The sequence below is a fragment of the Girardinichthys multiradiatus genome, chromosome 15 (assembly GCF_021462225.1).
Source record: "Girardinichthys multiradiatus isolate DD_20200921_A chromosome 15, DD_fGirMul_XY1, whole genome shotgun sequence".
NCBI lineage: Eukaryota > Metazoa > Chordata > Actinopteri > Cyprinodontiformes > Goodeidae > Girardinichthys > Girardinichthys multiradiatus.
Genome location: NC_061808.1, coordinates 22,868,101 through 22,894,675, shown reverse-complemented (window position 1 = coordinate 22,894,675; position 26,575 = coordinate 22,868,101). Strand labels below are relative to the sequence as shown.

The following is a 26,575-nucleotide window of genomic DNA, read 5'->3' as shown; positions in this document are numbered from 1 at the left end:
CCTTTAAAGTGCTGGAAAAATAAACAAGGAAACATTAAAAGGATGGCTTTCCATTCAAACAAAGACACAGTATAATGTGTTTTAAGACTTGTGTACGCTGCAGCAAGTTTCTATAAAACCCATTACCTGCTAGGCGGTCCAGCTTATCTGCTCTGTGTGCATACACTCAAGAGGTAAATGTACTAATTCTGAGCCAAACCACATAACCTCAGCTAAACATAAAATAGCCTCCATCTGCTTTTGTGTTCATAACAAATAAACTAACTCAGTACATTCTGTTGTTCTCCCTCTGTTCAACCAGACAGCAACTCAGTCTGAGTTACACTTAGATTATCTTACAGTAGCACTGTTTACAGTAATGTGTGTATAAATTACAATGACTCAGTGGTTTTATCTTTATTTTCAGATGTTCGTGCTCTTTGTAGTGGCTTGCTTTGGGTTTTAGAGTTCTCAGTGCATGGTAATGCAGGTTCTGGAGAGAAAAATGAAAGTGGGCCAGTTACAGCCTGAAGATCTGAGGAGCAGACATGCAACTAAATTGCATGCTGCTTGAAAAGACTGAGCTGTCTGAGGGGATCTCTGCTGGATAAAAAGAATGACAGCATTTCCATATTTAAATCATTTTTGCTGAGCACATCGTAGCTTACAGCTGGACCTTGCAAAAGTACTCACACCGCTTGGAGTTTTTCACATTTGTCTTGTTACAGCCACTAACTTGAGTATATTTTATTAGGATTTTATTTGATAGATCAACACAAAATAGTCCATTAATGTGAAATGGTAGAAAACCGATGCACGGCTTTCAACATATTTTACTGCGTCATGCATTTGTATTCAGCCCACTTGGTACTGCTACCCCAAAATGAAATCTAGTGCAACATGTATTTGTGCATCTGTTCTGTGAAAGTCTCAGAGGTTTGTTTGAGAACATTAATGAACAATCAGAAATGTCATGAAAACATGTAAAGAAACGGTGGCAGAGTCATTCTGTAGAAATGCTTTTCTTCAGCAGGGACAGAGAAACTGAGATTTGACGGGAACATTTATGTAGCTAAATACAGGATAATGCTGGAAGAAAACCAGATTATACTAGACTTAAGACTCAGGTTCAGCTTCAACAGGACAACAACCCTAAACATACAGCCAGAGATACAATGGGATGGTTTAGATGAAAAAATAATCCGCTTTCAGAATCACCCAGTCACACTCTAGACCCAAAACCATTTAAGGAACTGTAGGCAAATGTGAAAACCAATATTTATAGACCCTACTCATCCAATCAGATTGAGCTGGAGTTATTTTTAGCAAAGAAGAATAAGCAAAAAAACATCTTTCAAGATGTTCAAAGCTAGTCAAAACATACCCAATAAAACCTGCAGCTGTAATTGCAGCAAAAAGTAGTTCAACAAAGTATTGACTTAGAGGGAAAGAATACAAATTCCTGCCATGCATTTCACATTTTAATTTGTAAAAATAATTTTAGGACAAGCATAATTTCCTTCCACTTCACAAATATGCACTTCGTTGCTTCTTCTATGACAAAAAAAATCAAACAATTACATAGAAGTCTGAAGCTGAAATGTGTGGTTGTGACATGACATGGGAAAAGGTTAAAGGGAATAATACTTTTGCCTAGCAAGAAGGCATTTTAAATAAAGACAGTCTTGCTTTGATGTGTCAGAACATTTTATCTTGAGTTCCAAACTTATGTTTCTATGCTTGAATGTAAAAATGCAAAAACATTCATTTAAATGTTTCACTCATCCTTCTTTATTAATATCTGTGTGAAATAAATACATATTCCTGAAGGTAGACAGTGCATAATCCTTCCTCTGAAATACATAAGGCTGGAAGCCTTTGCTAGGAAACGGAAAATATTGCTCATGCATGTTATCTCAGGCTCATAGTGAAGGGATTATTCACTATACTTTTAAGAGCCAAACCTTTTCATCTAAACATCAACAATAATACTTTACAATGGCTAAAACTCTCAACCAGCTCCATCTCTATCTGCAAAAATTTGGAAAACTGTGTTGTAAAAACTTGATGTTGAAACTGCCGTGATTTTCCTTAGTGATGCTTAGACATTCAAAGCCACATTATGGTTCACCCCTTGGCTGGTCAATGACTAGATTACTGTAGAGATTCTAAATTAGAACAAGAAAGCAAAGCAATGGTCAGTTTTGGTCAAAGGTTTACATACTCTAATCGTTAGCATGACTATCTTCAGAATTTTGGGTCTTTTAATTGTTTATTCAAAACTACGGAAGCTCATTGTAATCACCAAAGAAAAAAAAATAATTGACATCTTTTCACATAACTACGAGTTACGAGAAAAGATGTCAATAATTTTTTTCTTTGGTAAATGCAATGAGCTGCCATATAAAACTATTCTATTCAGGGATTAAAGATTATGCAACACACAAGTTCAATGAAAAATAAGAGTTTATTGTGGATTTAGTGTAAATATGACCTAAATTATTCCTACAGGCTCAAAGAAATATGAAGACCTAATTATTGTTTAGATAAATGTCTTTGCAGAGAACGTGGTTTGTGGTCATCATCAAGCTTCTGGTGCAATTCTGGCATAATGTTGGACCTCTCTTTTTATAAGTAATGGCAGAGTCCACTTAAACTGGTTGGCTTCCTGGCATGTACCTGGAGCTTAAGTATAGTACACAAATTTTCAACAGGATTTGGTTCTGGGCTGTTCCAGAAGCTCCAAAATAACCTGCGTTACTACTGAAGATGTATTTTGTAAAATCATCCGTTCATGGAAAAGAACAGTTCAAATTCCTCATTAAAAGCCAAAAGATGATTGTGACCTTCATTCATAACAATAAATGTGTGTAAAGTTCTGACCAGAACTTAAAATCTGAGATGTGTTTAAGCCACATAAAGCAGGAATAGCAGGAGGATGGCTGCCAGTGATTCAACCCTGGAATGAAGAAGAGGCTGACTTGACTTGGCTGCGACCGGGCGGGTGAAGATATACGGGTGTTCCTGCAGGCAAACAAATGATAAATGGCCAGAAATGAATTTATTCCATATCTTAGAACAGATATAATTCACAGTTTTTCTGTTTTCACTCTGATTTGCTAATGTATTTACTTCTCCTATGCTGCTTGTTGGTTCCCTGATTCAGTACCAGTAGCTGCTCAAAGAATGTTGTAATAACCAAACAGTGACTACTTAAAGTACCCAACGGTCATTTCTCTTTTCTGAGTACTGTACTTTCTGTTAAATGAAGCTCTTCTTCAGTAGACATCCTGAATGAGCACAAGTGAACATGAGCGAAAAGCTAGAACAATATGTTGTTTCTAGAGCCCAAAAACAAAGTACTGCATGTTTTTTTTTAACAGCCAATACATAAAATCAACAGTGTGGAGTCTCTACAGAGCACAGTTTTACAAAATCTGGAAACAGGTTTCATTTAGCAAAACAAAATTCAAATATATATGCTAATAACAAATGTGCATGAATATTCATCAAGTACAACGTACTATCCGTCAGTTGCACAACTTTCTGGTATTACTCAGTTATTAAACAGTGAAACCTTTACTGGTGCAGGTCTTAGTCTCTGTTACTGAGCTGTACCAGGTTACTGGGACTTACCACTGGTGGACAGATGAGACTGATGGGTTCAGAAAAACTGCTCACAATCATCTTCCCTCCCTCAGGCTGAAACTGTGTGCAGGATCAAGAAATATGTGGTAATATGTTGCAGCTCAGTTTCTACTTTTGAATAAAAAAAACATTAACATTAAATTATTATCAACATGCCATCTTTTTTATTTATAACAAGATGGCATGTTGAGTTTGAAACTACATATCTCTGCAACGATTTTTCCCAATATAAATGATCAAAAAAAGAGGTAATAAATAATCAAACTCTTAAAGCAAAGGCTAATGCGAGCTACTTTTCTAACTTCCTGGGGCAGCTAGCTGTGCTGCAGTGTCAGTGGCGATAACAAGTAGGGATTTGGTTTGACTGCTGTACAGCTAGCAACGTTTGGAGCTAAAGCCACCCAGATTTTGCACCAACTGCATTAGCCTCCCTTAACAGACTGAACCAAAAAGCAATAAAAGAACTTCAGATGATATCTTTTAATCCATTCTTCTGATCACCGTTTCTATGGCATTTCTATCTGCTGTAGATTTATGTGAATGGTTTATTCATCTTTTACCCATTGTGCCATTACTTTTAACACAGTCAGTGTAAGGATTAGTTCACCATGTTGTTCCACAGTCCTTTGGCCAGCTCCTCATGTCCCTTTATGGTGAAGTGGAAGCAGTCATGAGTGAAGAAGGTCATATCAATCCTCCCATTCTGTTCAAAGGATAAAACAGTTTTAAGATCCAGTGAACTCTCTGGCTTCTCAGAATCACAACTTTCAATTAGCAAAACCAAAAACTCCAGCTGTTTGGACAGGGATCCTGGTGATTCAGTCTTCACTGTCCAAAGTGTCATACTGATTCATCTTTTGAAAGCAGATGCTCACAATATGATTGGTTTGTTTTTAGCCTCTCCTGTGAAGTAGATTACCGGGAGGCGAGGAGGGTCAGCGTGTTTCAGGAAAGGCTGGAGAACGACAGCAAAATCCTCCCTGAAGAAGCGGTCGCTGTACAGCAGCTCCTCAAGTCTTTTCTGCACGAAAAACAAACTGAATCTCAATCATTCAAATATTTATTCTTCTGATTTCAAAACACACAGCCACCCACAATTCTAGAAAAGATCTGAGATATTTTGTTGTGATATTTAGGACAATAGCACCCGTCAGTTTTTGTGCTTTTATTAAGTTACTTATTTAGGTAAACACAGGCTTCATAAATACTGGTAAGAAAAGAAAGCATAAATGTATAAACAAATGAATAAATTTTAAATAAAGTATATAATATAAAATAAACAATTTGTTTAAATGAATTTATTTCTAAAGCTATCCTAAACTCTGTACTTAGAACATAAGGCTATCAAAAATGAACAAGCTTATGTAATAAACCAATGCAGCAGAATAATACCCCACACAGTTTTGCACAGTGAGAGTGATAAATTGCACCTGAAACTCCAGATTGACCTCAACCAGCTCCTGAAGTTCAGGAGATCTGGACACTGGCTCTATCAGGCATGAGCAGAAGGACCTGAAACAGACCAAAACAGGGCTAACAAACCAAGGGAACACCAGGAATAACAACTTGATAAAAAAAAAACGTTGCTTGGGACACTTATGATGCTAAATCCTTTAGGATTAAATAGACAACATAGAGCAACACTTTACTCGTCCTGTGTCCCAAGATCCTTTAAATAAGTTAACCAAATAAAACACATACCGGGGTGAAAGTTATGTTATTTTTGAAAACAGAAAATACATTTAAAACAGAGAGGGAGCTTTTAATCTGATACAGTGCCCATCAGAAGTTTGATTTATAGACTTAAATATATACATACACTTCATGTCAGAAAAGGCAGAGCTCATTTAAATCATGTGGTGTACTAACATAGGCCAGGCTTTAAGGCCAAAACCATAAATTTTTTACAAAGGTTTGAATTCTGGGCCATTCCAGAAGCTTAATGTCAGCCAACTTTATCTATTTGACCAGCATTTTAGTTGTGTGTTTGAAACCATTATCCTGTTGGACCACCCAATTGTGGCCTTGTTTCAACCATAAGACCAAATCTGTCACCCTCAGATGAATGATATTTGGTTAGGACAACCTAGAAACCGCCAAGGCTCATGTTTACCATAAAGAAGAAGATGCTGAAGCGACAGTGTTACTGCATACAGTGACACGAGTTTAACATCAACATGGACAGAGTTGGTATCATCAAGAAAGAACCCCCTTCTCCAACATCACCAGCTTCAAAAAAGACTGAAATGTGCAGCAACCCTCGTACGGTTGAGATGAGACAAAGGTTGAGCTACTTGACCTCAGTGGTAAGAAGAATGGCAGGAAGAGTCAAGGTGAGTCCTCCTAACCTAAGTTTTTCGTATAACAAATGTGAAGTTGCACAACCAACTCATGTTTTACAACACCAGTGGAGCTGCATCATGTATCATCAGCCCACTCTGGAAAAAGGATGGTTCAAAAAAATCATAACAAACCCAAAATTATTATTACGTTCCTATGTGCACACTTCGAACCGGCATCCGGATTAATAAAGGCTGACCGTTGTAGAAGACACCCTGGGGTGGGCTTCTGTACCTCCCTCAGTGTTTGCATGGGCAAGATCTGCACCACGTTGACGATCATACGGGGAACCTGAAACACAGCATGAAGACTCCGTGAACCTTTGCTCTCATGCATTTATACGTACATCAAAACCGTGTCTCTTCTTTTCATTTTACTTTACCTCATTCATAAGCATTTCCAGAGAGAGGGTCATGTAGTGAATAAAATTATCCACCGAAAACAGAGCCTAGAGCGGAGATATGATTCAGCAAAAACCATTTTATTTTGAACTGAATTCAGCATAAAACAAGTATTAACACTGACCTTATCTTTGCAGTAATCACAGATGTCATTCATGCCCATAAGAATGGTTAGAAGCTTCCAGTCTTCTTCAAAGTTTAGGCCCTCAAATAGCAGAAAGCACAGTCTACGTAAAAGACAGTCCTAAAGCTTTCTTTTTTGTTTACAGTGAGTGTGCACCACACTACCTCATATCCTCTCAGAGTGTCAATTAATTCTCTTGTCTGGCCAGGGAGGTTGCTAGAAAAAAGATCCCGTTAAATACAGTTATAGATTTGAATGTCTTAGAAACCTGAAGTCAAATATTTATCAGAACACGAAATAAAAAGCAAGAGTTGATTTAATTCAGAGGAACTCATGTGTTCACTATGACACTGCTACTTCAGGTAGAGATCAGTGCCCATCACAGCGATGAGGTCTTACAAGGTGTTGTGTCCAGTCACAGCCAGATTAAAACCTGTTTCACTGATATGAGCCTCCATCCCATGGATAGTCTTTCCAGGAGAAGAGCCAAGCAAATTGGGGTTGAATAATTTGATGATGTCTAAAATGGACAGAGAGGAATAAGTTAATAAAAAGCACTGATTTCAAACTGATTAGACAAGAGATAATGCTAAGAAATAATACATTTCTTACTCGCCAAAGTTATGACGTCTTGAAAAGTGCCATAACCTCCAATACTTCAGGGGGGAAAAATAATATTATTAGTACAAAAGAAGTTCCTATCCAGGGTGTACCCCGCCTCTCGCCCATAGACTGCTGGAGATAGGCACCAGCTCCCCCGCGACCCACTATGGAATAAGCGGTAGAAAATGACTGACTGACTGACAAAAGAAATTGAGTAGTGCTTGTTCAGTATATGTTGCTGACATGCAGGACCTCTAAAACAGACATATACAGACTGTTAGAGATAAATCTCACCTCCATGACACATGCCGAAACTCTATAGGGATTCCAAGCACGTTGGTGGCATTCGCACCTATAGCTGTCTAAGAAAAAAGCATATATCGGTGGGGATCTCAGTTACTTTTCTGTATTAATTCATATCTTAACTTTTAACAAAGGTTTCAGTGTTAATATATGCCAGGTTATGTCAAATTTAATTTCCCTGTTACATGGGGTACCCCACAGTGCTGATGACATTCATCTATACTTTACTTAGTTTAATCTGACCTTAAATAAGGTCAAAAAACAGATACACACTTGTTAGGTGTGTCAACAAAACCACCTACTGTCAGAGAGTCCCCCAAAGCGGCAATGACTTTAATATCTGCTGCCTTCACCAATTCAACTAAACCAAATGTTGGAAAGGAAACACAGAAGAATGGGGAAAGTCAGTCAAATCCAGTTAAACTCCTGTTCTAGGACAATTGATTGGAAGAGGGGTAACTTGGGACATTGACATACCTGAAGAGGGTACAGAGGGAGAGGGGGTCATGTCAGGGCACTGAAACATGGGATGTTTGAAGCTCACAGGTCGAGTTTTCTCAGGAAACTCCTGTAAAAGTAAAGAAAAACAACATAACTACATACATGTTCTCTTCTTCTGCATTATTTTAAAGCTTGCTTCAAATAAAAACATGCGTCTTCCATGGAGCTTGTAGCCCTAAATACCAATTTTAGCTACATAGTCATGAATGCAGGGACGGATTTCGCTTTAAGTCTTTATAATATTTTCACCAATAATTGTTTTTCAGTAATTCAGAACAAATAGGGAAACTCTAATATTATATGGACTCATTTCACAGTATTATATATTTCTGTTAATTTTGATCATTACTGATTGCAGCTAAACCCTATCTAAGACAATTAAAGGATTTTTCTAATAAAACGACCCACTTTCTGAACAGTATCTCAATATTCTGTACAGTCTAAATACTCATATGTCTGGGGTACCTGTTACATGAATTACTCCATCAAAGTGGAGCGAAATGGAGTCAACCAGCCTGAGGCACTGCTGGGGTGTTAAGAAAGCCCTGGTTCTGGTAAGTGCTTTTCTTTATTAACTTCTTTGTAAGTAGTAATGTCCTTTTTATTTATATGGCACCTTTATATGTGGGCAGGTGTCAAGACCAGCTGGGAAATAAAATCAGCATTTCTGTAAAGTTTGTCAACAGTTGGAAGCATGAAGTACTCTAAAATGTCCTGGTAGATGGCTGAATTGACTGTCGACTTCAGAATAAGCAGTGGACCAACACAAGCAGATGACATCCACTGACCGCGGAGACTTCTGGACTTCAAGAAAGGTGGGTGCTGTGCCTCCCCACTCTTCCTCTAGACTCTGGGACCTTGATTTCCAAATTATATGCAAGCTTTACTTTGATCTGAAATGAGGACTTGGGACCACCAAGCAACAATTCAGTTCTTTTCCTCCTCAGCCCAGCTTAGACACCTCTGACATTGTGTCGTTTCAGGGGTGACTTGACACGAGGAACGAGAACGTTGTAGCACATCCTAGATGGCTCCTAAAGCATTGACTCCATGCCTTTCAAAGGTACTACAAACTCCAGGATGAGCTTCGCTTCATAATCCTCTCGAGGCTGAGGTCATCCCACTGTGTCTTCTACATTTGCTACCAAATAGAAACAAACATGCAGTGTCTGATGAATCTATAAAGGAGTTTCCCTTTTTGAGTTGAATCAGAAATAACTCTTCAATTATTATTTCATTGTGATAAACCACTTATAACCACATATTTATGCTCTAAAGAAGTACAAAGATGGAAACCAGATGAAAAGATTTTTGATTTCTAATTAGCAATTATGTTTTTATACCAAAGTGTCTGTCACTACCAGTCTTTTTTGTCCAGTTTTAAAAGGGTAAACAAGAGGTAAACGGTACCTTATTGAGGGCCTCCTTGCTGTAGTGTCGTATCCCCTCCTCATACTCCCACAACCAGTTATTTCCTTTAAAATAAAATAAAATTCATTTGACTCTATAAGTCCCCCCATTACCAATGTAAAACATTTCTAAACATACACAAAAATCCTCTGTGTTTCATACATGTAGTCCTTTTTATATGCTTATTTTTTAAAAGAAAAAATAGACTTCAATCATCTTAAAAAGGCTGCTGCAACAATAACAACTATGGATCCACAGCCCTGCTTGTTCTAGCACTTACCTTTGACAGAGCAGGACAGGAACGCACATGCCACGGCGATCAAAAGGCCCTCCATAGCGTTGCGTATGGACCAGTCAATAGGTCACCCGTACAATCTGCACAATATGATGCTCTGTTTTTACAGCTCTGTCACTTTGTCTAATCACCCCGAATGCAAGCTGAGGGACAGCCCGCTGGGCCAATGAGAGGCATCTGAATGGTTTATCAAAGTCTGGACCAGAACGCTGCATTATTGGTGATTTAAGTTGGTCCGTAATTATTTCATTGAGAGTGAAAGCTTTGAAATCATGATCTAGACCGAGATAAAAGCCTCATTCTTTGTTATATTTGTAATGTCTTTAATAGAATTTTAACTTGCCTTTGTTCTTAAAAATTGTTTGGTATGGATTTTTTTTAGAAAAAAAAAAAAAACCTGATCATATCAATGACAAACAACAGTTAAATATCCATAATCATTTATTAATTTATGTAGAAAGCTTTCTCGTGATGGTAAAAATACAAATGTCCAACCCTTGACTGGGGATAGCCTTCTGGTGAATTTTCTGCAAACCCCACTGTCATGAAGATGTACAGCAGTTAAGTTCTCAGCTTTCACAAACAGGAGCAGAACACAGGTTTTAAAAGTAAGAGGAACTGGTTCAAACCTTGCTTGGATAAACGTGTCTGACCTAACCATGGCTTATTTGTAGCATTGCTTTAGTGAGATTTACAGAGGTCTGAAGTTTGGGCTCAGGGTGGAAGCTGTCGGAGCAGATGAAGCTGTGGAACCTTTCCAAAAAAAATAATAATACAGAGGAAGAAGAAAAATGAATCCACTTGTTTTTTTTAGATTTTCTCCAGTTACAGTCTGACGAGACATGCAGGATATCAAATATCAACTCTCAACAAAATAAAGACACTAAACTGTATGCTGTAGGCCAGGTTTTATGCCCTTTAATATGAAAATGAACCCGTGTTGTTATTGCATCATTTTTAAAGAACAAAGTGTTCTCCCACAATATTTTTAGGACAATTTCTTTGTTGCTCGGTTGTTATAACCAGATTCAGATGCTCCTCTTAGTTTCTGTTTTGTTAAAAACCAAAAAATAATTTCCACTCCAGTACTTCTGCTGTTTAGAGTAAAATGTCCTTCCTATTTTGCAAATAAAAAGCACATTGCTTTTGTATGTTATAGCATAGTAACTAAAACTTTATGGATTCCAGCGAAAATACTGCTGAAACGTCAGCTAAAATTAACTTAAAATTGTTGAAAGTGCCTCAAAAAGTCTGCAAACAATAAAAAGCAGAATCGTATCCATCTTTAGCAACTAAAATCGCTTCTACAAAATTAAATGAGCTTTATTCACATTTTCAAGCCCAACCATATCTTTCTAAATCTGCTATTTAGAACTGAAGCAGATCAAGTCCTGACCCAAAAAACATTTTATAAAACAGTATTAGGAGAAACTAATGCAGAAATCAGAATCTTTCTAATCAGATGACTTTAAAATTGTTTTAATCAGGAAACTGCAACACATTTCCATGGTGATGACATGGGGTCCTCTGGCAGAGTCCCGAGTCACAGAAAAAACCCCAAAAAACAAAAACAAACAGTCCTAGGTCCTGCGTTAATTTCATCACCTCTCAAATGGAAAACAGCTGTGAGACTGAACAGTTTCAGCAGCCAACGAGAGTCTAATAATGTGGAGGAGAGCAGGCAGTGGGAGACATGCTCAAAGCAGCAGGCTTTAAATGAGTTCAGCCCTCAGTCTTTCCCTGACCTCTCCTCACTGCTGCTCCTCTTCCTCCTGAGCTTCGCCTGGGGCTGGTGTCTCTTCCTGATCCTGAGGCTCTGCCTGACCTTGTGTCTCCTCCTGAGCAGGTCTTGGAGGAGGTGCAGGAGTCGGAGCAGGGGGGCGGGGTGGCACTATGATTTGGTGTTGGCGCTGTCTGTAGGCTATGACTGTGCCCAGCAACAGGGCGATGACCGTCATGAGGTAGAGGTCCCACTCTGGGCCCAGAAGCTGGTCCAGGTCCACCTGAGCAATTAACTCCTTCAGCTTGCAAAGAAAGCCAAAATGGAGAGAGAAAGACCAGAGCAAACATAATTAATATCATTTATCTCACTAATTAAGATGTATATGAAAAGGCTAAAGATCCAGTGGAGTCAACAGGGCCAAGATACTGGAAGGAAAAACTCACATTAAGGTCTTGCAGGTACTGTAGGGTGTAAACCAAGCCCAGCTTGCAAAGGGCCAGGAACACTGGGACCTGAGCATCAGGACTGGCCTCAGCAGCCATGTCGTAGAAGCGCTTGGCTAAATGGATGTCCTGCAGAGAATTCATGCATCATAGATCAAATAAAAAAATTAAAAATAGACATTTGAGCATCACATGTTTTCACAGATTAAGAAATTTAACTCTGTTAATGACTTGATGCAATCAACCATCCACTGCAGCCATATGCTTGATTGACAGATTGCTGGACAGCAAGTTTGTACTGGCATAAACTGAATTTGACCTCATTGTTATAACTAGAACAATGTAACTGATTAAAACCTATCTTTATAAGTGGAGTGCATATGAATTTGCTACCATTAATTTATCAATCTGTAAATATGGACATAAATAAGCTGCTAAAATAAGTTAACTTATATCAAAGACTCACTTGTTTGATACCCAGACCTTTCTCATGCATGTAACCCAGATTAAACATGGCCTGGGCGCCGTTCTGCTGCTCTGATGCAAGTCTGTAGTGAATGACAGCCGTCTCATAATCCACATCAGTTCCATATCCATAGAAGTGATAGTCTCCCAGTTTAATCCGAGCCACAGTGTAACCTTGAAAGGAAGGGTACGTGTGTGAGATGTTTTTTTCCCCAAGAGACCAGTTTCCCCCAGAGGGAACTGGTCTCTTCAAAATATCTGACATTCTCTTTGATTAAGCCCAGAACAAGATCACCAAAAAAAAAAAAAAAACAATTAAAAATAATAGCATGTTAAAACACTTACATTCATGCAGAAATAATATAATATACCCATGTGCATACCCTGTGCTGCAGCTCTTGTCCAGTGAAGTAAAGCACGAGGATAGGTTTCATTGTCACTGATGACTTTTGCCCCTTCTGTTTGGTAAAAAAAAAAATCAACATAGCAACAAAACATGTCAGCTTCGACTTACTGGGACCAGTTCAAAGTAATAGTCTGTCCTCATTGCAAAATTACTTACTCTGGTCCAGAATGAAGGCTACGTTACTCTGCGCGACTTCGTAGCCCTGCTCTGCCAGCAGCAGGTACTGAATCAGAGCAGCATCGGTCTCACCCTCTTTGAAGCTGCCGTAGGCAGTCATTAGACGTTCTGACCACCGTCCGCGCTCACACACATTCTTAAAGAGCTAAAAGCAGCAAGCAAACACAGTGGTCAAATAAAAATATTACTATCAGATGATAATTAAAATGTGTTTTATTACTCGTAACTAAGATCAGCAGCTCAAGAGCCGCTTACCTCCACTGCAGTGTGGCAGGAGCGCATCACACCGGTACCAGTAGCGTGCATCTGGGCCAGGTTGTAGAAAGCCAGGATGTGCCCGGCCTGCGAGGCCAGGTTGAAGAATTTGAGCGCTTGTTTGTAATCACGCTTTACACCAATGCCATCTGCAATAAAGAACACGTCATTTAGAGAAGAAACGAAGACTGACCCATAACACAAAATCCAGTGAACTGAAATAATTTCCATCTTACTGTAATACATGGTTCCCAGCTGGAGTTGTCCATCCACCCAACCCTGCTCTGCTGCCTTCTGGAAGTATTTTAGTGCCAACTCATAGTTCTGAGGATTAAAAAAAACTAAATTGTTGTTAAAACTGTTGTAAAACATTTTGTTTTTGTGAAAGTCAGACATACAAAATCTACTTGGTTTACATCTTAGTTCAAATGCTTTATCAGATTTATTTGAATTAAAATAATAATATATTTTTTTAAAACCATTAAACATTATGTAGAAATCAATGCAGAAGCTTAGCAAAAGGAGGCCCTTACCACAGGGACACCCCTTCCATATAAGTAAGCCATGCCAAGTCCACTCTGACCCACTGGATTACCCTGAACAAGGAAGACATGATTTCAAAATACAGGTCCTTCTCAAAAAAGTAGCATATTGTGATAAAGTTCATTATTTTCCATAATGTCATGATGAAAATTTAACATTCATATATTTTAGATTCATTGCACACAAACTGAAATATTTCAGGTCTTTTATTGTCTTAATACGGATGATTTTGGCATACAGCTCAAGAAAACCCAAAATTCCTATCTCACAACATTAGCATATTTCATCCGAACAATAAAAGAAAAGTGTTTTTAATACAAAAAACATCAACCTTCAAATAATCATGTACAGTTATGCACTCAATACTTGGTTGGGAATCCTTTTGCAGAAATGACTGCTTCAATACGGCGTGGCATGGAGGCAATCAGCCTGTGGCACTGCTGAGGTCTTATGGAGGCCCAGGATGCTTCGATAGCGGCCTTTAGCTCATCCAGAGTGTTGGATCTTGAGTCTCTCAACGTTCTCTTCACAATATCCCACAGATTCTCTATGGGGTTCAGGTCAGGAGAGTTGGCAGGCCAATTGAGCACAGTGATACCATGGTCAGTAAACCATTTACCAGTGGTTTTGGCACTGTGAGCAGGTGCCAGGTCGTGCTGAAAAATGAAATCTTCATCTCCATAAAGCTTTTCAGCAGATGGAAGCATGAAGTGCTCCAAAATCTCCTGATAACTAGCTGCATTGACCCTGCTCTTGATAAAACACAGTGGACCAACACCAGCAGCTGACACGGCACCCCAGACCATCACTGACTGTGGGTACTTGACACTGGACTTCTGGCATTTTGGCATTTCCTTCTCCCCAGTCTTCCTCCAGACTCTGGCACCTTGATTTCCGAATGACATGCAGAATTTGTTTTCATCTGAAAAAAGTACTTTGGACCACTGAGCAACAGTCCAGTGCTGCTTCTCTGTAGCCCAGGTCAGGCGCTTCTGCCGCTGTTTCTGGTTCAAAAGTGGCTTGACCTGGGTAATGCGGCACCTGTAGCCCATTTCCTGCACACGCCTGTGCACGGTGGCTCTGGATGTTTCTACTCCAGACTCAGTCCACTGCTTCCGTAGGTCCCCCAAGGTCTGGAATCGGCCCTTCTCCACAATCTTCCTCAGGGTCCGGTCACCTCTTCTCGTTGTGCAGCGTTTTCTGCCACACTTTTTCCTTCCCACAGACTTCCCACTGAGGTGCCTTGATACAGCACTCTGGGAACAGCCTATTCATTCAGAAATGTCTTTCAGTGTCTTACCCTCTTGCTTGAGGGTGTCAATAGTGGCCTTCTGGACAGCAGTCAGGTCGGCAGTCTTACCCATGATTGGGGTTTTGAGTGATGAACCAGGCTGGGAGTTTTAAAGGCCTCAGGAATCTTTTGCAGGTGTTTAGAGTTAACTCGTTGATTCAGATGATTAGGTTCATAGCTCGTTTAGAGATCCTTTTAATGATATGCTAATTTTGTGAGATAGGAATTTGGGGTTTTCATGAGCTGTATGCCAAAATCATCCGTATTAAGACAATAAAAGACCTGAAATATTTCAGTTAGTGTGCAATGAATCTAAAATATATGAATGTTAAATTTTCATCATGACATTATGGAAAATAATTAACTTTATGACAATATGCTAATATTTTGAGAAGGACCTGTAAATATTAAGAACCTTTTCCCCAAAAATGCAACAACTCTGAAAACTGAAGACAAGATTAAATATATATGCAGTTAAAATATGTTCATTTCATTCCATATTCACCATATCAGAGGCCTTTTTGAAGTACTGCAGGGCTGTCTCATTGTCCTGAGGAAGAAACTCACTGCCTTCTGAGTACATCTGGGGGGGGGGGGGTCAATCAGAGGAATAAAACAATAATAAAAAGTGATTTAATGTCTGAAATGCCTCTGTAAAAACAGCGGTGCAAAACCAGTGGCTAGTTTTACTCTAGAACTGTAGCAATTATTCTGTCTGCACAGCAACCTAAGAGTGTTGGAGTTCAACACAGAAGAAATATTTAGAAACATTGATATAAAAAGAGGAAAGTGTGAAAGAATATTCAAATTAGAGTATATCAACAGTTTTTTTAAACATACAGCACCAAAGGTGAAATAAATATACAAGAAAAATGGTCTCTCCAACCTTGCCAAGGAAAGCCATAGCATGTGTGTTCCCAGCATTTGCAGCCTGTGTGAAGTAATCATACGCCCTCTGTTGGTCAGGAAGAGTCAAAACATGTTAGGCAGAGAAGAAACACCCAGCTGCAGAAACACAGTACCAAATGTTAACTGGTGGTTAAATGTTACCTGGTGATTCTGCTCTACTCCACGTCCGCCATGTAGATGAAGCTGGCCTAACCCAACCTAAAAATGTAAATGATTTCACTTCATTGCACATAATCAACCACTGAAGTAAGACTAAGATAAACTTTCTGACTGAAACTGACTCCATGTTGGCTGCAGAGGTTCAGATATTTCTTTGGTACCTGGGGCTTTGCAAAAGTATGCATACCCATTGAAGTTTTTTACAAGTTCACTTGTCAAGATCTTCCTCTTCAATGTCATTTATTGGGACTTTGTGTGTTAGACTTACACAAGATGGTACATAATTGTAAAGTGAAAGGAAAAGAAAGCATTGCTTTAATTTGTTGTAAGCACAGAAAAACGAAACAAAAAGCATAGCATGCATTTGTATACAGGCCCCTTAAGCAAATACATCTTAGAGCCACGATTGACTGCAAAAGCAGGTTTTCTTCCAGGTTTACCCTTTATTTAAATAGATCCATCTTCCTAACAACTGACACGCTTCCCTATCCCTGCAAAGAAAAGAATGCCCACATGATGAAGGCTGGTGAGGTGTCCTGTTATTGTCAACAGACTAAAAGTCATCTGGACCAATTTTATTCCTATTTTTACATGTGCTTACGTGATGCATCTAGTGACCTTTGAATCCCAGGTGTGCTAATCTTAATATAAGGAGCAAAGAAACACAATGGACTTCACACCTCACATTGTGTGGACTCGGGACTTGAGTGTGCGCTTGTTTGTGGTCTATTTGATTTGTTCCCAGTATAATCATTTAAGCCCCTTTAAAATTCAAAGCTTCACAGACACCACCGCTAAAGAACCTTTATAATCTTTCAGCCTAATTTACATTAAGGCCCATAAGGCATCAGATCATGCATGAACTAACTGGATGGGAAGATTCAATGATTCAGGAAGGTTCATCTTGTCATCAGTAACACTGCACATCCTCCTGAAAACATCACCTTAAGGTTTTTAGCCCACATAGCATTTACCAGGTAGGCCATGAGGTTCAGCTTTGGGCTCATCTGACCAGAGCACCTTCTTCCTTTGTTTGCTGTGTTGCCTACTTGAATTTGTCATTTTTACTTTAACTTCACAAGGTTGCTCTACTTTGTGTTGGTCTATCACACAAAATTCCAACCAAATTTGATGCTGCGGCATGCCAACATATAAAAAAGTCCAAGAGGTATAAATAGTCGTCTTTGCTCCAAATACTAATGCAAACAGTTTAGGACAGAATCAACATGTTTTGCGGCTAAAATGAGCCAAAGGAAAAGAAAAACATTATACCTGTGCTTGAACGTCTCCCTTTTCTGCCAAAAACTGGTAATACTGGATGAGGTCCTCCTCCAGCATCCCACTGGTGGAGCCTGGGGTCTCCACCTCATCCAGTAGTCTGATTCTCTGCACTGCTGAGCCTCCTGTCAGTGACACATCACTGGCCACTAGAGGTGCAGAAACCCAGAATATGGACATAGTACATTTAAAAGCCACTACCCTTAGAAGTAAAATGAAACTGCGCAAACAAGTAGGGTAAAAAAACTGCAAAACAAAAGCTTACCATGATTTGCCACCAGCCTATAATGTGTTAGTGCCGACTCACAGCTCTGGGGAACACCCACACCTGCCCAGTATCTGTACCCCTAATCATAATGTGCCAAGATTTTTAATTTGTTATGAATATACAAATACCATATCCATCAGTCCAGCAACTACAGGTCCTTCTCAAAATATTGGCATATTGTGATAAAGTTCATTATTTTCCATAATGTAATGATGAAAATTTAACATTCATATATTTTAGATTCATTGCACACTAACTGAAATATTTCAGGTCTTTTATTGTCTTAATACGGATGATTTTGGCATACAGCTCATGAAAACTCAAAATTCATATCTCACAAAATTAGCATATCATTAAAAGGGTCTCTAAACGAGCTATGAACCTAATCATCTGAATCAACGAGTTAACTCTAAACACCTGCAAAAGATTCCTGAGGCCTTTAAAACTCCCAGCCTGGTTCATCACTCAAAACCCCAATCATGGGTAAGACTGCCGACCTGACTGCTGTCCAGAAGGCCACTATTGACACCCTCAAGCAAGAGGGTAAGACACAGAAAGAAATTTCTGAACGAATAGGCTGTTCCCAGAGTGCTGTATCAAGGCATCTCAGTGGGAAGTCTGTGGGAAGGAAAAAGTGTGGCAGAAAACGCTGCACAACGAGAAGAGGTGACCGGACCCTGAGGAAGATTGTGGAGAAGGGCCGATTCCAGACCTTGGGGGACCTGCAGAAGCAGTGGACTGAGTCTGGAGTAGAAACATCCAGAACCATCGTGCACAGGCGTGTGCAGGAAATGGGCTACAGGTGCCGCATTCCCCAGGTCAAGCCACTTTTGAACCAGAAACAGCGGCAGAATCGCCTGACCTCGGCTACAGAGAAGCAGCACTGGACTGTTGCTCAGTGGTCCAAAGTACTTTTTTCGGATGAAAGCAAATTCTGCATGTCATTCGGAAATCAAGGTGTCAGAGTCTGGAGGAAGACTGGGGAGAAGGAAATGACAAAATGCCAGAAGTCCAGTGTCAAGTACCCACAGTCAGTGATGGTCTGGGGTGCCGTGTCAGCTGCTGGTGTTGGTCCACTGTGTTTTATCAAGGGCAGGGTCAATGCAGCTAGCTATCAGGAGGTTTTGGAGCACTTCATGCTTCCATCTGCTGAAAAGCTTTATGGAGATGAAGATTTCATTTTTCAGCACGACCTGGCACCTGCTCACAGTGCCAAAACCACTGGTAAATGGTTTACTGACCATGGTATCACTGTGCTCAATTGGCCTGCCAACTCTCCTGACCTGAACCCCATAGAGAATCTGTGGGATATTGTGAAGAGAACGTTGAGAGACTCAAGACCCAACACTCTGGATGAGCTAAAGGCCGCTATCGAAGCATCCTGGGCCTCCATAAGACCTCAGCAGTGCCACAGGCTGATTGCCTCCATGCCACACAGCATTGAAGCAGTCATTTCTGCAAAAGGATTCCCGACCAAGTATTGAGTGCATAACTGTACATGATTATTTGAAGGTTGACGTTTTTTGTATTAAAAACACTTTTCTTTTATTGGTCGGATGAAATATGCTAATTTTGTGAGATAGAAATTTTGGGTTTTCATGAGCTGTATGCCAAAATCATCCGTATTAAGACAATAAAAGACCTGAAATATTTCAGTTAGTGTGCAATGAATCTAAAATATATGAATGTTAAATTTTCATCATTACATTATGGAAAATAATGAACTTTATCACAATATGCTAATTGTTTGAGAAGGACCTGTATATGAGCAAGTCAACTCACCAGAATCATATGAGCGATTAAGTTTCCACCCAATGCACCAAAGGTGTAGTAAACTAAAGCCTGAAAAACAGATCAGCATAATGTGTTATAATTAACTTGTAACGAACGGATCTACTCTAAGTTATAAGAGAATTGCAGTGTAAAACAAAAACACCTTGGCCTGACTGGAGTTGACTCCCAGTCCTGCTGCATACAGAAAACCAAGGGCCTAAGGACAAACAATAGATATATAATGCTTACAAAAATGCATTTACACAAAAATAACAGTCATATTTTAGAAAATGCAAGCTTAAAAGAGCTTAAAATGTAGGCCATATTTAAACCTGGCGAGATATTTTACCATCTGAGCTTTAGGTGAACCCTCCATAGCAAGCTTCTCAAACATCTCCCTGGCTTTGGTGACATTTTGGTTCATGTAGTCTCCAAACAGCATGGCGTACGCCACCTTCTCCGAGGCCTTCTGGTGACCTTTCTCCGCTACCTTCACCAGCTTTTCGTACAACCTGAAAAAGAGGGCAGAAAAGCAGAGATGACACAAGTGAAGTAGTACGATAAAAAAAAAGAAGCTAGTATAATGTGTGCATGACAAGCCATTTTATGGACTCCAAAGCAAACAAGGATTTGCAAAGTTACATGGGCATCAGCTGGTAATAAAAACAGAACAGAAAGAGGCTAAAACCAAAGCCACTTTTCAATCATAGCATTCTGCAAGATACAAAAATAAAACAGTCTGTTATAATGTTTGATTAGGCCATAAACTGATAGATTAAAAAAAAAAGAAATACAGATACAGTCAGAAGTCTTTATACTTGTGGGATTGAGGTTATATTAATTTGGAGATTTTGACAATTTATTGGTAAAGTGCTTTTTAGTTGGAAGGACAAAAAAAAAAAGCACATTCATCTGAAACAGCTACTAAAAACAAGATTTGGGTTTTTCTATTAATTATGAATTTTCTCAAATCCACACAGGGTCCAACATATACATATGTCTCTACTAAATATTTCATCAAATGTCTCTTAGTTGCACCTGCACTGCATGCTTTTTGTAGCAACCAACAATCTTCTAGCATAACCAGTGACCTACAAAAAATAAATAAATAAATAACAGCTATGTTGGTGCATTGCACAAACTGGTGAAATAATGTCATTACCTCCAAGTTCTTTAGTTACGTCTGAATTAAACCGCTAGATGGTTGAATCGTGGACATAATTATGTGTTCCAAGAAGACAAAGATCCCAAACACACATCAGAATGAGTTTTCAATGAATGGATAAGCAGGCCAACATGAAACTTTGGGAGTGGTACCAACCTCAACCCTACTGAAAATGTATGGCCAATGCTTAGACGCAATGTCTATGGCAGGAAACATGTGCATGAAATACCTGTGTTGGTATATTGCATAATCAATAAATCTGTTCAAATAAATCATTAAAAAGCCCACACTACAAAGAATAATTCATATAATGAAAGTTTGGAAACATCTAACATACACTGAAAGCCAATAACCACAGAAGTTAATATTAAGTCTGGAGATTAAAAGCAGCCTCGTCAGAATGAAACAGATTTATATACAGATATTTAATAAACTCACTCCTTTTTCTGAGCCTTCCTGGTGGAGCCATTAAGCATGCGCAGGACTGTCTGATACTGCTCCTCTGCCTCTTCAGCCAGCAGTCTCTGCTGCGCCTGCTCCTCCGCTGAGGGAAAAAACGAGTTTACAGAAATGAACGGGACTTTCAGATTTCACAACACTTGCTGATAGGAGGGGTGACAAATTACTTAAAATGAAACTGCAAGTCATTTTAAGCTAGTTTCCATAATCCCTGACAGGTTTTGAACCTGAAGATCTCCCCTTTTTACAAATTCAAACTATTATTGTCCAAAAGCAGTCCTTGTATATTTTGACCTTCTTTATTTTATATAAAAATCTGCCCACTTTATATCCAACAATCTATATTTGTGTCCATAAAACGATGCAATTCAATAAAACACCAACATCTTCTCCTAAAACTTCAAGCTTTTAATCTTGAGTTAGAGAGACAGTTTTATCTCAGCCTAAAACTTACTCTCACAGAATCCCCATTTCTTATCGCTGTCATAGTCGTAGGTTGTGGCGCACCATAGCCGTCCATCCCCCCGGCCGTCAGTGGTGCAGTCAGAGTACTCCTTCCCATGAAAGAAGAACGGGAAGACGCAGGGCTCCCCATGGGCTGTACCCCCATTCACCAGAGGAACTGAAACAAACAATAATACATAAAAAAAAATAAAAAATACAGAAATAACAGTGACAATTACAACTAATTTGTAACATTTTTCTAAAAAAAAAAACCAACTTAGAGATGTATTTATTCTACCGAAACTCATCCCCGCTTTTAATTCTGTGTTCATATGAAACAACCGTAGATGAACAGACCCAGCAGCCCCCCCCCCAGTAAAATGACGTAACAGACTGCAACAGAAGCACAGGTGCAAGACGCTGTTAATATCCCACGAGGTTAGACCGTTTACCCAAAAAGCTACTGCCCTCAAACCAAATGCCGCTTTGCTTACCGTCAGAAAGAAGGTTATCATGCTGGGACTCAACTAAGCTCACAAAATGAGAAGAGCCACTTATTCTAAAAAAGGTGTGATCACTGAGGAGTCAGTAAATGATAATCACGGCTTCTATAAAAGGGTCTGTGCTTTTGAAAGTGATGCAGGTAAAGTTCTTTAATTATAAACAAATTTGATCAGCCATCAATAATCATATTTTACGGGTACAATGAAAACTATTAATATGCATTTTATTAACAAGGCTGTTTATATACTTATTAGTTGAATTTAATATATTGTTTAAACATGCGATCTATTTTCTTTGCTTCATTGTAGAAAAATAAAGTAAATTTTGTTCACCTTCTTTAGGTTTCTCCTCAGGAGGAGGAGGAGGCTGTTCAGGCAGTTCTTCCTTTTCCTCCGTCTCTCGGAGGGACAGTTTCTCCTCTTCTGTCTGGGAGCCGTCAAGATGAGGAGTCACCGAGGAGGCTGCCAAAATTCTTGATACAATATGGACGTCTTCCTCCTCAGAGTCTGGATCATGATACGACTACACATAACAACAAGAGAGTAAAATAGAGATCAACAGAACAAAGAACTTCAATGGTGTGTTACAGATCTGTTCAATACAAAAAAAAAAAAAAAAATGAGGCACTTCTTATTTTCTGTGACTAATAACAATATCTCAACCAGACACTTTTTTTTGCCCAATTCATTTATATTTTGTGACTAGTTTGTTACTAGCAACCAACATCCTGGGTTTGCATAAACACTGGAATGGTCCTTGAGCAGACTAAATGACACGTAAGGATATTTATGTGGCATGTCCAACAAGCGAGGTCAGTCATTTACTGAGAAATAAGGAGTTCATTACAAATTTAATGATCAAGCATTTCATGGCTGAAACCAATTTCCAGTTATGTTTGAGATTAAAATGTATTTTTTTAGGACTAGAAAACAAAAGAAAACCGTGCTGCAGGTTTTTGACACAGTTAGTAGTTTTGAATTAGGGGTGCACTACATCATGAGAATTGGTGCTGCAATATTCATGCTAAAAACTGCCACGACCATTTCCATTAACCCCCCAATTTTCTCTATTCTCTTCTTTCTTCACCATCACACAACGTCCCCACCACTACCCGGGAGCTTTAGCCTCTCAGACACTAAAAGTGTACAACAGGTGAGGGTATTAAAGACAGAGTCCACCCAACTGGCCAAATGCATTAACAATAATGTAAATACATGACACTTGAAATGCAATATCCTACCACAATATTGCCACCAAGCAGTTTTTTGCTATTGCATCAATGATTGCAACTCAGTTTTACTTTAAAAGGAAACAAAAGACTATCCCCATTTATGTATCAAAGTATATGCCCCTACCATTGATCTGATTTTATGAAACTCAAAAAAATGCATCAAAGTACATGATGTTGCTTAATGTGTTTATTGTCTGCAGTGTTGTCCTTTTCCTTGGCTCTCAAAATCTGACCTAGACTGTGCACCATACACTTAAACCCAAATCTGAAAGTAGGATTTTATATTTAACTGTTTAATTTTATAAAGTTGTTTTCATGTCTAAGCTATCTTCATACCCTTTTAAATTGGGGTCAAATAAAGTGATTTGGATCAAACTTTATTGAAAAGACTAAAATGGTGAGCGCATATTTGATGCATGTAAGGGAAAAGGGAAACCAACCAACTACCATTTCGGCTTACCATATCTTCAACCTCTGTGTGTGACATATTGTAAAAAATCTCGAAACTGACAAGTCACTTTCAGATAGACACTAACATTACTTTAAAAGTAATAATATAAGCTAATGTCGGGTATAGTGCATTATTACGCTGCTCTAAGTTCGATTGAAGTGAAAACTAAACAAACGAGTCAAATTCGGGTTGCACAGAGAGTTATGTGGTAAATAGTGTTTATTTGTTATCATTTAGTGTTCAAATATATGTTCCTAGTGATGTTTAATATCTCATCACGCACCTTTAACTCAGATCCATCGTCTCTGTGTTGATCTTCATCTGAAACATATAGTGCAGAAGAAAACGTATAGTTTATCGACATTTACAAAGCTACTTCCTAAACTGAAATACTGCTGCTTGTAATGGTTAAGAAACTCTATATGTCTGCATTCCATCATTATAAACATAACACTGTTTTCTTACTTACCTGCTGTCAGTCCATTAGCGAAGACACAAAGGAGAATAGCCACAAAATAAAGCCTTTTAGCCGTCTTCGAACGTCCCTTACAACCCATTGTTGTTAACAAGCTAAGAGCTAACCATCTGCTGGATGCAGCCGCCGCTATTTATATTACCAAACATTCGGTCACACTAAGAAAAGTAGCACAAAATAAACTCTCACACACACAACCCTGACCGGACGAAGCCCGGCTCACTGCATATAAACCCGGTTAATTTTAGGTTGCCCAGCTGCCAAACAAGCTAAGAAATCGCAACGCAAGAAACTAGCGAGCAGAGTAGTTCCACAGAAACGACGCAGAGCTAACAGGCTAGTTCTACACAACCGCGTTCAGACAAAAAAATGGCGAATTATCAACCTAACATAAAGGTTCCTAATATAAAAGCAAGTTACCAATATATACGTAGAATATAAAGCGATAGAGTTAAAGATACTACCAGGTCTGACGTTTAGATTTAAATCAACACAACCTCACCTAGCTAACCATGTTAAGCTCTTACTATAAATGAACACTTCCTATTCTTGAAAACCCACCAATCAGAGCACGCCCTGAATGACAGCAGCCAATCAGAGCTGGCCAAAAACCAGTTAGCGAATCAGCTGGATACACAATTATGTTTCCAGATGACGGGCTGGTCCACGACACCAAAACATGAAAGAGAGACAGATGACAGGAATCTGAAAGTTGAGGAAGGTTATTTTCGGCCGTTCTCGTGCTTCAGTTATATCAGCAAAGAAATTACTTTAATGCTAAGGTCCTAGAAAAGTATATGTTGTTTGACTAATACGTTGTAATATTAAGTAATTATGTACATCGGACATTTACACAAAGTTATGTATACATTATGTTTGTATTTAACATGAAACATAGACAAGTTGACATACAAAGAATCTAAATAAGTAATTTAAAATCATATTTTTATCCATTCATTTAAAGGAAGCTTTTTGGGAAACGATAATCATTTATAATTTGTATTATTCTGAGTGACAGATTTCTAGTTCAAATGCTCTTCAAATGCATTACGTTTCTTGTTCAAATCTTCCACTTGTAAGGTAATCACTCATTGTATTTTATTGTTACATTTTGAATTGGCAAGATCAGTTTTATATTCCTCACATTTCTGTCATGTCAATGTTTCCATCATTCTCTGTGAACTGTAGCATGTGAATATGATATAAACAGTATATCAGCTTTGAGCATCAGGGACAGTGAGAGTATATTCAGCTGTCCAAATATCTTACTGACATGCAGAATATGGTATTAGAAATTTAGCAGCATACCAAAGCCTGCATCCTGCAATATTTCCAATATTGATATTGTGATGATTGCAATTTTATATATTTTGTAGCTCTAATGTCCATGGCTTTTGGCTAAAATTATGTGAAGACCTATCAATATACCTATAGTACACAGACCCAGGCCCCTCACTTTGCCTTCTTTGTGACATTACAGGAGTGGATTTGAAAGCAAACAGATGCCACAACTTTCCTGCAGTTTGAGGCATTCCAAAAAAAATAAAAAATACTTAAAAGAACTGGAAGAATAGACAAAGTTTCAATATAATTTATTTGGAAAACTTGGTACAAGATTTTATCTCTATGGAGAGATTATCTGCTTATTTCAAAAACCAACAGGATCAATTTTAATTTGTTTGGTCTCCAATAATTAAGTACATTACTTAGTGCAAAGGAGGTATGGTCTTTTCCCAAAGAAGGTACTGTCCCTAGGCGGACTGATCATTTGGGTGCTGCCCTGCGGTGGATCCAGCATGAAGGTGTCAGTGGTGGTTTGCTGCAGCTACCAACACTGAGGCTGGGTTGGGCTGTTGACCAATGTGCACCCTTGTCTAGCCAGGGGGCATTCCATCCTGGCCTCGGTTGCCACTGTATTGGTGTGGGCACGGGCGGGACAAGAGGGGGCCAGTTAGGGAGCTTGCCCCTAGGGGGATTTGTGCTGATGCCTTGGCGACCTTAACTTCCTCCCGATCATATGCAACACTACACATCAGTAGGCCCCCCTGCTATGTTTGGCCCCATCCTACACCTCAATTTTAATACACTATAGACACTTAGAGCTTTGAGGTTGGAGTGGGGGATACTAAAGCTGTCATCAAGCGGTGGGGTCTTGCACACCCCAGCTACAACCCCAATTTTAATGCACTTTCTGGCGTAGCTGTGTGGCCCAGTGACCCACATCTTACCCTTTGGCCTAGGGGCTACTGCTGCTGGTGTGCTTTCCTGACAACCTATCTCTGAATGTTATGCTGGCTGCCCTGGGGTGATGTGGCCTTCCAGGGCAGAGTCCACCTGTTCTTTGGTGCTCTTGGGTGCTATGTGTTGCAGGCCTTCTACTTTTCTTGTCACTCTAACAACTGTTCAACTCCGGGTGACAAACGTGCTCACATACACCCGCTCAACACAAACGCACTTCTACACATACACTCACCCACCCAACCGCACACAAACACACCCACACCCCAACACACAGATAATCCAAATAGTGGTACAAACACAGGTTACCATTA

General features: G+C 39.2%; 2 protein-coding genes across 4 annotated transcripts; both read right to left on the bottom strand.

Annotated features, from left to right (window-relative positions):
• Positions 1 to 1,746: 1,746 nt before the first annotated feature.
• Positions 1,747 to 9,666, bottom strand: si:dkey-177p2.18 (phospholipase B1, membrane-associated). 2 transcript variants are annotated; one of them, XM_047388612.1, is made up of 16 exons: positions 9,590 to 9,666; positions 9,310 to 9,374; positions 7,876 to 7,966; positions 7,701 to 7,759; positions 7,390 to 7,457; positions 7,105 to 7,148; positions 6,892 to 7,012; positions 6,657 to 6,708; positions 6,493 to 6,573; positions 6,350 to 6,415; positions 6,167 to 6,258; positions 5,058 to 5,139; positions 4,547 to 4,648; positions 4,235 to 4,330; positions 3,616 to 3,687; positions 1,747 to 3,003 (listed from the first exon to the last, which is right to left on the bottom strand). In XM_047388612.1, the coding sequence occupies exons 1-16, from the start codon at positions 9,642 to 9,644 to the stop codon at positions 2,887 to 2,889; spliced, it is 1,263 nt and encodes a 420-aa protein (XP_047244568.1). In that variant the 5' UTR covers positions 9,645 to 9,666; the 3' UTR covers positions 1,747 to 2,886. The 2 variants fall into 2 exon arrangements, with proteins under 2 accessions (XP_047244568.1, XP_047244569.1); XM_047388613.1 differs by lacking the exon at positions 9,590 to 9,666 and adding an exon at positions 9,472 to 9,523.
• A 361-nt stretch (positions 9,667 to 10,027) lies between these two features.
• sel1l (SEL1L adaptor subunit of ERAD E3 ubiquitin ligase) lies at positions 10,028 to 24,573 on the bottom strand. Of its 2 annotated transcripts, none has more exons than XM_047388633.1 (21): positions 24,018 to 24,573; positions 23,832 to 23,869; positions 22,199 to 22,388; positions 21,373 to 21,540; positions 20,898 to 21,003; positions 19,644 to 19,806; positions 19,458 to 19,511; positions 19,304 to 19,363; positions 17,519 to 17,600; positions 17,248 to 17,402; positions 15,958 to 16,014; positions 15,794 to 15,862; positions 15,413 to 15,490; positions 13,607 to 13,669; positions 13,310 to 13,397; positions 13,074 to 13,222; positions 12,798 to 12,963; positions 12,619 to 12,693; positions 12,237 to 12,409; positions 11,771 to 11,899; positions 10,028 to 11,622 (listed from the first exon to the last, which is right to left on the bottom strand). In XM_047388633.1, exons 1-21 carry the CDS (start codon positions 24,103 to 24,105, stop codon positions 11,356 to 11,358), a joined length of 2,418 nt encoding a protein of 805 aa, XP_047244589.1. In that variant the 5' UTR covers positions 24,106 to 24,573; the 3' UTR covers positions 10,028 to 11,355. The 2 variants fall into 2 exon arrangements, with proteins under 2 accessions (XP_047244589.1, XP_047244588.1); XM_047388632.1 differs by having other exon boundaries at positions 10,028 to 11,628; positions 24,018 to 24,572.
• Between the last annotated feature and the right edge of the window lie 2,002 nt (positions 24,574 to 26,575).

Excerpts from the sequence above, each read along its gene's own strand:
- sel1l (XM_047388632.1), bottom strand. The coding sequence starts at position 24,105 with ATGGGTTGTAAGGGACGTTCGAAGACGGCTAAAAGGCTTTATTTTGTG. Across the intron at positions 17,601-19,303 it reads TAATCGCTCATATGATTCTG|GGGTACAGATACTGGGCAGG; the intron begins GTGAGTTGACTT and ends CATTATGATTAG. Across the intron at positions 15,863-15,957 it reads GAGTAGAGCAGAATCACCAG|AGGGCGTATGATTACTTCAC; the intron begins GTAACATTTAAC and ends CCTGACCAACAG.
- si:dkey-177p2.18 (XM_047388612.1), bottom strand. The coding sequence starts at position 9,644 with ATGGAGGGCCTTTTGATCGCCGTGGCATGTGCGTTCCTGTCCTGCTCT. Across the intron at positions 7,458-7,700 it reads CTTTGGGGGACTCTCTGACA|ACAGCTATAGGTGCGAATGC; the intron begins GTAGGTGGTTTT and ends CTTTTTTCTTAG. Across the intron at positions 3,004-3,615 it reads GTCTCATCTGTCCACCAGTG|GAACACCCGTATATCTTCAC; the intron begins GTAAGTCCCAGT and ends GTTTGCCTGCAG.